This window comes from Ciconia boyciana, chromosome 21 (assembly GCF_034638445.1).
Source record: "Ciconia boyciana chromosome 21, ASM3463844v1, whole genome shotgun sequence".
NCBI lineage: Eukaryota > Metazoa > Chordata > Aves > Ciconiiformes > Ciconiidae > Ciconia > Ciconia boyciana.
In genome coordinates, this window is record NC_132954.1 from 1,463,921 (window position 1) to 1,476,811 (window position 12,891).

The 12,891-nt window shown below is 43.8% G+C and overlaps 1 protein-coding gene across 8 annotated transcripts in view; it reads right to left on the bottom strand.

The window, feature by feature from the left end:
- HIVEP3 (HIVEP zinc finger 3) overlaps window positions 1-12,891 on the bottom strand; it is a 276,233-nt gene that overhangs the window by 21,240 nt on the left and 242,102 nt on the right. For all 8 annotated transcript variants that reach the window (XM_072885469.1, XM_072885465.1, XM_072885467.1 and 5 more), the window contains one exon: window positions 5,795-5,970. In XM_072885469.1, coding sequence (XP_072741570.1) covers window positions 5,795-5,970 — 176 coding nt within the window. The remainder of the gene's footprint in view (window positions 1-5,794; window positions 5,971-12,891) is intronic.

The following is a 12,891-nucleotide window of genomic DNA, read 5'->3' on the forward strand; positions in this document are numbered from 1 at the left end:
CAATGCCAAAACTCCCTGTGCAAATGAGTGTATGCAAAATACCAAAGGACCAATTCATAGCAAGTGTTGCTTTCTTTCCCCTTCTACTTTTTTCTACTCTGCTTTCCATCTTCCTTCATTCTCATTTGGTTAGATAAGGTAATACCCACATGCGCTGATGAACAAAATAAGCCTGCAAAGCTCTCAGTGCAAATCCCCCTGTTGCACCGTCTATCCATGCACAGTACCCTGCATGCACACCAAGAAGAAATTCCAACAAAATAGGGATGCTGCTATCCTTTTAGGAAGGGAGACTCAGTGGGCTGGATTCTCATCTGACCCACGTTTGCATCATTTTAAGGAAGGTAAAAGCTTGAGGCTTATTTACACCAGCTGAGAAGCTGAGTTATCATCTTTGGAGCAATTTGGAGGACAATGATATTTATCTTATCAGGGTTCTTCTTACAGTTTGTGTTTTTAGACTCCTTAATTAATGCTGGCAGGATTAAATGCTAAAGTCCTTTGGCAAATTTCCAGTAAAATCAACACCATTTTGCCTAAGTAAAAGCTGGATATGAATCCTATAAGGACTCACAGCTACTTGTTGCCTTACAGAGTTCCGGCTCCCAACTTAAAAAAAAAAAAGAAAACCCACATAGCATTTCTTCCTTGGAAACAGTGAAAAAAACATATTTGAAGGACCAAGAGAGAAACTAGCAGGCAGGGAAGCTGGATTTAAATAGCAGAACAGTTATATTGAATCCTAAGCAGGTAAGTGGTCCTCACTAAGGACTGTTTACCAAAAAGTTCCCAGATTTGAAATAAACTGGCTATATTTAAATAAATTCAGGAATCAGTGGAAATCGTGACCCCACCCCAACTATTGCTGCATTGGAGGAGTACACGCAGTATCATCACAGCTCTCTCATCATGCCTGCTTATAACTATGTATTACCGGCTCCTTAAGCTCTTCTGATGTTGTGAGGTCTTATTCTGGACTTAAAGCAGCTTAAATATTTGTGTTGTTTTGAGAAAGCTAAAACTCTAGTGTTCCAAAAGCACTTAAAGCAGCTTAATAGGAACTAAAAGTGATTTCCCAGTTAAATTTAAAGAGGGAAATTAATTTTTCAGAACATCCATTATCATATTTTAAAGGTGTTGGAGTTAAAGCAAAACGTAGGGAACAGAAACATTAAGATTCCTGGAAAAATTATCCTGTCTGTATTGGGCGTACACCATGCTTTCTGTTTCTCCTATTAAATGTGAACAATTTAACAACAACAACAACAACAAAGCAAATGACCAACTGCATGATCTCAGCTGCCAAGGCGACATTGTGATACAAACATTCAGAGCTTTCCAGGACTTAAAGTATTTTCATATTCCTCTTTTAAAATAATATACAAGGAGAGCAACAGCTACTCTATAACTAGCAGACTACCATTTTTCTGTGAGACGCACTCACACACAGAGAATGAGCCACAGGCCAATACTCTTCATCCCAGATAAACCTTTCAAATAGGTTTTATGTGTGACTTAAATAATGCACAGGCCTTGATTTAGGTCTCAGCATGGAGATAATGTCCCCAAGTGAGATTCTATGAGAAGGAAAGTTTTAATTTATATAATTTATTGGGCAAAAGATTTCAATTTTTAAAAATTTTATTATCTTTTATACTTATTGACTTAAAGATTAAAGGAGAGAATTTGAACATCTAGCCTGCCTGCCTGTATTGATACAGGCTATAGAATATTAGCCATATTCTGGATCAAGCCTATCAGCTTGCGTTAGCCGAAAACTAATCTTCCAGAAAGGTACCCAGGCTGGATTTGCAGATTTCAAAATACAGAGAATTAGCGTATTTCCCATTGAGGCTTGTGCTGAGACTTAATAGCTGCACTGTTTAAAAAAATAACAGCTCATATTTCACTTGAATTTGCCAGTCTTTTACTTCCAGCCCTCATTCCTTTTTTTTTACCTTTCCCTGGTAAGTTAAAGAGCCCTTTTGCTCACAGTGTTTCATCTCCTGTCTGGACCACTGTGTCATTTTCTGTTCCCAGCGACATGTCTCACACCACATTGCGTAAGGGAGCAGGCAGCAAATTCCTGAGGATAACTCTGTCCTCATCCCATCGGAGGTTTGTGACATCCCAAGGAGCGGGGGGACCAAAGCCTCCTCCCAGCAGTGGCTCCACAGGGATGCTCGGACACTTTCCCTCTTCCCAGCCGCTAGGGAAGGGCCCCAGCACACACAGGGTGCAGGGACATTTTGCAAATCTATATATCAATCTGCCCTGCTCTAACAGCAGTTAATTCTTTTGGAGCTTTCCGCCAGTTGGACCTGCTCTGTAGTTTCCAGAGGAGGCTTAGCAGAGCGCTGAGTCTGCTAGACCAGTAATAATAATAAACTGTGCAGCCATAACCTTGCCTTTAAGGGCTAAGGGAGTAATGCATTTAATATATTAACATGTTCAATAACCTCAGTGCCTGTCATGTGCTGATTTAAGGAACTGCAAACTAATTTATTAAAGGAAGACTATGGCTGAGGACATGAAGAAGTCTGGTGTCTGGAAACTGCGAGTGGACTAGACTATCAAATGGATATCTTCAGCCAACAGGCACTGATGTCCTTTACACAAGAACCTTTTAAATTAATATGAAGCTCCTTGTCCCTTCTGACCTCCAAGCAAAGGCAGCGGCATCAACACAGTGAGCTGCTCCATATACTTTGTCCAGAAATTTTAAGAAATCTTAAGTAATCAGGATGTGAGAGTTTGATGTGAGTCTGAATGAGAACAGAAAATAGCTGTGGAAAAGGATAATGTCTGCACAGGAGGGGAATTAATGTGCCAACACTGACCCACATCCCCAGGTCACCCAAGAGAAGGAGTGAAGAAAGGGGCTGCACTTCCCTCAAGGGTCTGGAGATGAGTGACAAGGGAAGGCTGGCAGTTTCTGTGTCCCCTCTGGGAAGGTGGTCAAGGGAGAAGCTCTCCCTGACCTTCCTGAAAGGGAAAATTGTTAGACTGCAACTTTTTCTTCATTTCCTTCCTGGTAAGAAAACAATGAAGAAGCTGCTTAACTTCTTTTAAACAACCTCTTGGAGGCCACGGTAAGAAACCTCTTAGGAGAGCACTACTACAGTGGAGGTAGAGACACTTCATTAAAGAGACACATTTATATCTGGTCCAGAAACGTAAGATCAAATAAATCTTTACAAACCAAATTTCCAAGACTGCTGTTTCCATCAGTTAAGTGAGCACACAAAAATCTCATGGATTTGCTTTAAAATAATACCAAAAAAATTTCCCTGCAGTTCTGTAACCCAAAGGAACAGTGACAGAAATGCACAAAAAGCAGAGAAGCAGCATAATTAGTGAAAAGGGGAAAATATTTAAAGCTCTTTCTTTTGCACATTTTCCCAGTTCTTGGAACACAGATATGGATTTTCTGGGGCAGGGGGAGGTACATTTTAACCAGATAAAGATCCTCATTAAAAATAATAATAAAAAAAACGTTTAACTGCTTCCAGCCTACTTGAGAGTTTAGAGCATTAGATCATGCTGGAGAGAACTACCACAGCCAAAATGAAGACAGCTCCACAGATATCCCCCTTGAGTTTATGCTGAAGGCTAAAATTAACTTTGGAAAGCTGATTTCTAAAAGAGCTTCAACTCAGCTTATGTTTTTGCAAGTGCAGTCCGGTAGCGAGAGCTCCAGCTTCTCCATTCTGCTATTAACTGTAGCTGCAAAACCACACATCAGGAAGGAGGATCCTAATGAATCAGGGCACAAAGAAACTTATTCTAGACGTCTGCAAAATAAGCTGTGAAACATCCAGTTCTGCAAACCTCCTGGACCTCCAGTTAGCACTCCATCACCAACAGCAATAATTCTGTAACTGGACTTTAACTGATGATCTTATCAGCACACAAGGCTGATCTTTCTCTCACTCTCCAGTAACTCTTCCAAAGGTCCTTGTGTCTCCATCAGCAAAGGAAACAGCTTTTACCCAAGTGCTGCAAAGTTACGTGGAGTATAAGCATGCCCACAGGAGACAGCCAGTGCTCTGACTTTCACCCCTTTCCAGCAAAGAGCCATTTTCATGCAATTCCAAGTTACCATCATGCAACTATTTGTCCTGAAATCGCTGATCCGGGGAAGGTCTGCCCCCTCACGCATCCATAGGCAAATGGATAGTTTTGCATTCAAATCCCAACACAGGGGTTTTTTTTGAAGGAAGCATTTCCATGCTACCTTCCTCATGAAAGTTTCCTGCAAAGCTAAAGAAGGGAAGTCCCTTGGAGGCAAGCATCTATTTGCACTATGCAATCGGCACAGTCAGTGCTGACAGTTTTTGTGCTTCAAGGGAGCAGAGATGAGGAGCAAAGCAGCTAGAGAGATGGTGAAAAGGATGGTTTGATTGCAGCATCCTGAATAACAGCCTAACAGAAGCATGGTGGAAAGCAAGGTGAAGTGACGGAAGAGGCTGAATGGATTCACCTCTCAAAGGAAAACCTCAGAACAAAGTAACAAAAGCAAGAGGGAAAGAGAAAGAAAATGAATCAGAAATAGCTCCAGGCTGGGAGAGAGAGAAAGAACTGTTGCTTGGATCTGCTGCCTGTGTCTGACGAGAATTTGGCCTCAAATTCAGTATCACTTCCCCATGCTCCCATACGCCTAGTGATTACCAATACGTTGTTGCCCAGAAATCGCCTGCCAGCTTTACCAGCAAAGCCATCAGCTCCAGGCACTGCCCACCCAGAATCACTCTAGCACGGACATGCCCTCCATGGGCACTTCTGGGTAAGTACACGTGGCGTGGTCCACGCAGCACCCAGTGCCTCCTCCCCACACCCATGCTGTGCCGCTTCCTTGAGTAGCACTGTTTTTTGGGGGTTGACGCTCTTCTTGAGCAATTAACTCTCCCAGCTGTGTCATCTTCTGAGATTTGCGATGGTGGAGCTACAGACAACGGACATTTTATGTTCATGTCAAACTATAATCAAGAAACTGAACTCAACATCTTTATTGCAAGACCTGCTGCAACCAAAGATGGAGGGGAGATTTGTCAAACCCACGGTGCCAGATTCTTATGAGAAGTTAAAGAGACCTGGGAACCTCTGGCACTTTCGAAAACTTTACCCACAGTCTCTTGGAAGAGATGTTTTTGCATGTGGTTTTGTATGTTCCTGATAGAGTTCACTCGCACACTCACTGAGGCAATGATGAAGGTTGCTTGCAAAGAAATCTGGTGGTAGTGAGGTTGTGGATCATTAATGACTAGATGTCCTGGAATGGAGGTCTTTAGAGAAAAAGTCTATTGGTATGATATAGAAAATGGCGAAGCTACATGCAACTGCGAAGGATGAAAATGTGCAGCGCAAACAGATCTTGAGAGCACTAGCATAAAAAGCCACCCAAAGACTGTCTCCAGGTGCTCAGTCAGGGATGTTTGCCTGTACCCAGGAGCTCCTGCTCTCATTCTGGGGTGGGTTTGTTTATAAATCCCTGCCAGTGAAGGTGTATTTCAGGATCATTCCCTTTAAGAAGCACAAACAGGATGGCGCAGATGCTCTGCTGCAGGCTGGCATGTGCAGCCAGTGCTCGCCACCGCGACATGCATCAGCTTAACACAGGACTGGTCCTCTTCTGAAATTTTCAGCCAATTTAAGACTCCCTTATCCCCCTCCCTCCGACTCCTAGGGTTTTCCAGACCCTGGGAAGGCTTTCCCTTCCCCTTCGCCAGTGCCCCCAAGAAGGCTTGTAAGTCAATATACTAAGCAGAGGAGCTAGGAGCTGACTGTCTCTTACCTTTGGTTTTAAAAGCAAAGTTACAGTACTTGCAGACATATGGCCTGACGTCTGTGTGCGTGCGAATGTGTTTCTTCAGCATGCTGGGTTTCTTGCAGCGAATTCCACACTCCTCACATACATACTTCCCTCTTCCACGGCCTCGCACATACACATACTCTTCGTTTGATTTGTACCTATGAGCAACAGGTGTCATGATAAAAAAAAAAAAAAGAAGATTCCCACCTCAAAAGTAGTCACAACTTTCCTGGATTCATTCAGCATGTTATTGACACCACCAGTCTCATTTACCATTTGCTACCTCTGGGTAATTAGGCTAAAATCAAAATATCTTCAAAAGCTTGTGCCCAGATGCCTACTTCCTCTTCTGGAATATGGTCTTACATCCTGCATCTGCTTCTCTGTACAGACAAATAGCACAAAGTCTGAGATAAGTCACAGGGTCACCCAAATGTCCTGATTTTCCCCATCCTCAAACACAAAATGAGGCACACATAATAGTCTGAATAAGATATGTCACAGTCTAGCCTGGCTGCCTGAATCATCTCTCTCTCAGCCTATGCTGTGTTTTAAAATATGCACTGTCTGTCGCTGTACTAAGCAAAGTCCTGAGAAAATATATCCTAGCTAAACCTCTTGTGATACAACCTTTCCCACCCATTGGGACAACAGCAAAAGCCATCTGAGAAGATTGTGATGCCAAACTGCAAGTTGTGGTCCCTGCACAGACTCCTGCTAGAATGAGACACCCAGAATGGACACAAAGAGAAGAAAACATCCATTTTTTAAATATATTGTGCTAACACTAAACGTAAACACCGCAGACTCCAGGCTCTTTTATCGTTGTCACAATATCATGACTTAGGTTTACCCAAGAGGATGAGATTGGTCATCCTTCCTTCACACTGCATATTCATTTATTTTCTGTCCATGCATTACTGCACAGGGAAGGCTACATGATGTGGGTTTGAAAAATATTTGTGAGAGTGAGACAAATCATTTAGCCTCCTGCCGTTTAGCAAATGGAGTCTGTAATTTCCTGTACTTGCAGCACAAGAAGAATAAGGTAACACGAAATTGGTTCCCTCAGATTTTTAAAAGGCCAAATTTTTGAAGCATGGTACTTCTTGCAACTCATTTTTCTATCCAGTATGAACTATGTCTGGTCTTCAGAAAGCTCCAAACATCCGCCTTTGAAAATCAGGCCTTCCAAAGCATTCTTAATAGGGTGTGTCTCAAAGACACGCAACGCTATCAGTCACCTTTTAGTATCTTCCCAATAGAGCCTATTCCAAACCAGAACGGTGAGAAAACAGCAGCCAGACTGAAGAGAAACTGAACAGAAACAGCAGCACTAGGAATAGCTTGAGCACTTAAATAAGTGAAGGTATAGTAAATCCTAAAAATCCTACGTCTTTATAATGCAAAAAAAAAATCATTTAAAACTGAGTAAAAAATACACAAAGATAATGAATCCAGCCCTGAACTGATAGGATGATAATTGCATGGTGTGCACAGGATGCATCCAAGAAAATACATCCCAGTTACCCACAAGTGTGGATTTAAAAGCAGGTAAGTCACACTGCATGAACCCCTGGATGTCCCACCCAGGCAGAATGCAGAATGCACGTGGCCTTGGCTCCATTTTGTTTCATTCACTTAGGAAGTGTAAAGGTAATTTCAGTTCCACATGGGTGTTTGGGGGACCTACTACACATGAAACTTAGAATAGTCTTCCTGGTAGGTGTGAGTTCTGGACTAAACCTTTCCTCTCCTGCCAAGTCCTGGTCTGTCTGCCTCAAGGTCTTATTTGTAAGAGGCAGGCTGAGCCACTTCTTTGCTTCATAGGAGAGATGTGAGCAGATGCTTAAAAGATGATGAGTTGCTCATGCATTAAGGTGATGAGGTCACAGATGTCCTATGCAGGTTCAGACACAGACTAGAGAAGTAAGAGGAAAAATGGGTGTCTAGATAGCCTCAATCTAGCCTGAAATACCAGTAGCAGCACCAGCATAACCAGGTCTTGGTGTCCAACAGCTACATGTGGGGGAACAGCTTGTATTTCTGTCCTTCAGCATCAGCAGAAGTTCTTCAGACCATAACCAGGGTCATCTGGTAGCCCAGATACTCTATTCCATCTCCTGTAACTGAAGCCACAGCAATGCCATCTAACCCATGCCTTCCCTCCCCCCAAAAAAAAACCCCAACACCAAAACCCCTTCATCACAAGGTTCTCATTATTTGGCCAGAGGGGACTGAGCTGGTGTCTGAAGAGCACACACTGGCTGCCATCCTCCACCCCAGTATGTCCAGCTATCTCCATTTAACTGTACAGATATCAGGGGAGACATAATTAATTGTTAGGGATTGCCGATGTTCCTTCTTCATTCAGTCAGTGACTTAACACTAAAGCAGCAAAAGGAGCAAAAGGAACCCAGGAATCCTGATTTCTCTTCTTCTGTTCAAATTGTATTTGAGGCTTCCTTCTCATCCTTCTTTCTTTCTGTCATTATGCTGGTAATCGCCTTGTCATTTAAAAAATGAAATTGCTCCTTTATCAGCCTTGCACTTGCACTACCCTTAATTATGCTCTCACATGGAAATCTCCAAGCAAGTTCTTTGTGTCCAACAGTCCCTTCGTCAGCCTCATTAAAGCTATCGGGGCTGGCTTTTCCTCGATAAAAAGGGACACGTGATTTAATCAAAATTAGACATTGCAGTTTATCTGACACTCTGCGAGACTGAGCCATCTTTCAACACAAATATTTTTCTACAGCTCCCTGAGACCATGTGTAAAACACACAGGGAGAGGAGAGAAACAGAAAAAGAACGGTAACCTAAAGAAATACCAAACCAAACAAGAAGAAGAAAGCAAGGGAGGTGATACTGCCATAACATAGAGAGGGCTGCTGCACATGCCATCTGTCTACATTGAAGGCTATAATATGTTTATGGAGATAATTACTTCAATATGATACTGGTTTCTCTGTGGATCTAATGCGCTCATATGATTTGCATCAGAAAGACAAATCAATGACAGCTCACTTCACGTGAAGATTTACCCTGGACAAAGGATCTTCCTGCTCCTTAACATTTGCTGTAACCAGATCCCTCTAACATCCACAGTTGGAGTTTGTGTCAGCAAACCTGGGCTTCTCTTCCAGAGCACTGTGGAATTCATAATCCTGTAGTTAGCAACTTACACCTCCTACATTGTCACAGCTCCCATCTAATACCAAGATGATTTGAAACCCAGGAGGCTAACTGGCCATTATGAGCTCAGAGACTAATTTAGGAAATAGTTCTTTCAAACAGACACACAAAAAGATAAAAATTCAGTTATCTGCTGCATTTTTTGAAAGGTTCTTTGCTGTGTTCTGCTAGCAAATGCACATCTGTTGAATTTTGTGCAACCACTACAAACACTTTTCAGAGCAAGAGGAACTGGCACAGCCATGGCAGCATCAGTGCTACCGTAGGCAGTACCAGACTCAGAGACCTGATGGACCCAAAACAGGCCATCACTGTCAGCAGTCACAAGAAACCCAACAATGGGAAAACATGAGCCTGGAGAAAGCTTTGTCTCAGCTCTTTCCCTTAAACTTAGTTGAAACCTAAAACCGTGAAGCATTTATTCCTTTGCAGGCTTTAGGAGGCTTAGTTCTTAATATTTGCTGTTACAGATATCTGACCATCCTTTTTAGCCACAGACACTTCTTTTTTTTTTCTCAGTGCTGTGAGCCACATCCAAAATCTTCATGTGGCTGAAAACCACACAATAAAAGCTTGGAGAGCAGAGGGGGAAGGAAGTTTGGTGGTTCACAGGCAGGAAGGGAGAGCAGGTTTCTGGGGGACTCAGTGTTTCACTATGAGACACAGTTGGGCTGAATCACCCCTTCACTCCTGCTTTCTGCAAACGCCAGGAATTTACCTTGCCCTGCGAAGTCTTTGCCAATGTGACCTTGCTGGTCACAGCCTCAGCACAGCAGCTGCACTTATATTATTTGCAAGTCACATGTAGGCAGCCTGATTTCGTGAATTTCCAGAATTTGAAGCTCAGTAACATATTATTGTAAAGAACACCCCTGGTTAGTTTTGCAGCAACTGAACAAGTATTTCCTCAACTGGTTTTGACATTTGTTAAACTCACTCGTTTGCTTTTTGGATTTCTGGTACATAGTAACAGGAATCGGATATCTGATCCCTTTCCTGAGCTGCTGCATTTAGTTCACAGTCAAGTGAACCAAGTAGCTCCAGTTGTTGCCTTCGGTGTAAGTCTTCCGGTTCTGTTGATGGCACATTTTATCTGTCATCAGGCTGCCCACTCATCTGGCCTGGCTAAATCCTTCAGAAGTTCCTGACAGTCTGCCCTTGTATTAAGTAATCTAATTAATGTTTTATGCCACCTGCAAAATTTGCCAGATCGCTGATAAATGTGCACCTATTATAATGTCACTAATTACTAGTAAGTTTATTTCCTTACTAGATGATTAGACCACTTCTTCCATGGTGACACCTGCAATACCCACTCTGAAACTGCATGTGCAGCAGAAGTCCTTAGCCTTACCCATTGCATACCCTAGGGAAACACAGGGTGGGAGACCCACAAGACTGCAGCCTATGTTAAGGATCACCACACAGAGAGGTGTGTCCTTAAGGCCAGACAGTTACTATGAAATGTCCCTTAACTCAAGCCAAGCTACAGCAGAACAAACAGAAGGATTTATTTACAAAATCCAGACCAGACAATGTCATTTCCAGGTTTCTAAAAGCATCATAAAACCTTCTAGTATCCCAATTTGCCAGACAGGGATATTGCACCAAGACAAACAACGAACTTCCGAAGAATGATACAGCAAGACAGACAAAGAGCTGGGTATGGATATGGGAGGACCTGGCACAGAAATCCCCACTTCCCTGTCTGAAGTAACGGATCTTTTGCAAACAGCACTTGCCAATCTCCAGTGAAACTGCAGAAGACAAGAGTCTGAGCTGAATGAAACCCCACCACCCAGACTGGACATACACAAAGAAGCCTTGTATGAAGGTGTTACTATGAACATCATCTTGCCCTTGAATTAGGCATCAGCAGCTCAAATAAGATTTAATTCTGGAAGAATTACAGTATCCAAGATGACCACGTCACAGGCAGCAAACCTAGGGCTCCTTCTGTTTGGTAAAACACTGGGACAGGGACTATCTTCTGCCACAAGTACAACACAGTGCCTGAAGCAATGGGACCCTCATTTTGAGTGGACTCTAATTCAGATAACTAATCAGAATCAATCCAAAGATAAGTAGCTGGCTTGGACTCGTGAGGAATCTCACAGAGGCTGAGGGGTATTAAATCTTCCCTTAATCAGCAACACATGCTGCTGGCATGGGAAGAGTGGCTGGGCAGCCACTGCTCCCATCCCCATGTGCTGCAATGTCTCCAGTGTATAGGGCTCTTTGCTGACGCACAGGAGCTAGATGGATGTGCCCTATCAAGAGCCCTCCCTCTCATGGTTGATAGTGGACAGCAGATTAAAATATTACAAACACAGCTCCCTCTCAGGACTGCTGCTGTGATCAGCTTCCTCACACATTTCAGGTCCATGGCTGCTTGTGGCTGCAGGAGGGAAAGGCAAAGCAGAGAGACACCACGACAAACTTGCCGACCACGGACACTTGGTGTCTGATTTGAAAACCTGCAGCTTTGATTATGTCTCTTCTGTACAAGGAGCAACAAGAAACACATGGAAAAACAGCACATCTCATCCCTGAGTTTCTGTGGCCATTCCAAGTTTTTTCATAGAATCATAGAATTGTTTTGGTTGAAAAGACATTTAAGATCATCAAGTCCAACCATTAACCCAGCACTGCCAAGTCCACCACTAAACCACGTCCCTAAACGCCACATCTACCATGTCTTTTAAATAACCCCAGAGATGGTGACTGAACCACTTCCCTGGGCAGCCTGTTCCAATGCTTGATAATCCTTTCAGTGAAGAAATTTTTCCTAACATCCGGTCTAAACCTCCCCTGGCGCAACTTGAGGCCATTTCCTCTCATCCTATCATTTGTTACTTGGGAGAAGAGACCAGCTCCCACCTCGCTACACCCTCCTTTCAGGCAGTTGTAGAGAGCGATGAGGTCTCCCCTCAGCTTCCTTTTCTCCAGGCTGAACAACCCCAGGTCCCTCAGCCGCTCCCCATCAGCCTTGTGCTCCAGACCCTTCACCAGCTTTGTTGCCCTTCTCTGGACATGCTCCAGCCCCTCAGTGTCTGTCTTGTAGTGAGGGGCCCAAAACTGAACACAGTATTCGAGGTGCGGCCTCACCAGTGCCAAGTACAGGGGGACGATCACTGCCCTAGTCCTGCTGGCCACACTATTACTGATACAAGCCAGGATACTATTGTCCAGCTCATATTTAGCCGGCTGTCAACCAGCACCCCCGGGTCCTTTTCCACCGGGCAGCTTTCCAGCCACTCTTCCCCAATCCTGTAGCGTTGCATGGGGTTGCTGTGGCCCAAGTGTAGGACCTTGCACTTAACCTTGTTGAACCTCATACAATTGACCTCGGCCCATTGATCCAGCCTGTCCAGGTCCCTCTGTAGAGCCTTCCTCCCCTCCAGCAGACCAACACTCCCGCACAACTTGGTGTGCAACATCTGCAAACTTACTGAGGGTGCACTTGATCCCCTCATCCAGATCATTGATAAAGATATTAAACAGAACTGGCCCCAATACTGAGCCCTGGGGAACACCACTTGTGACTGGTCACCAACTGGATTTAACTCCATTCACCACAACTCTTTGGGCCTGACCATCCAGCCAGTTCTTTACCCAGCGAAGAGTACACCCGTCCAAGCCATGAGCAGCCACTTTCTTCAGGAGAATGCTGTGGGAAACCATGTCAAAGGCTTTACTAAAGTCTAGGTAGACAACATCCACAGCCTTTCCCTCATCCACTAAGCGGGTCACCTGGTCACAGAAGGAGATCAGGTTAGCCAAGAAGGACCTGCCTTTCATAAACCCATGCTGGCTGGGCCTGATCACCTTGTTGTCCTGTACGTGCCACGTGACAGCACTCAAGATGATCTGCTCCATAACCT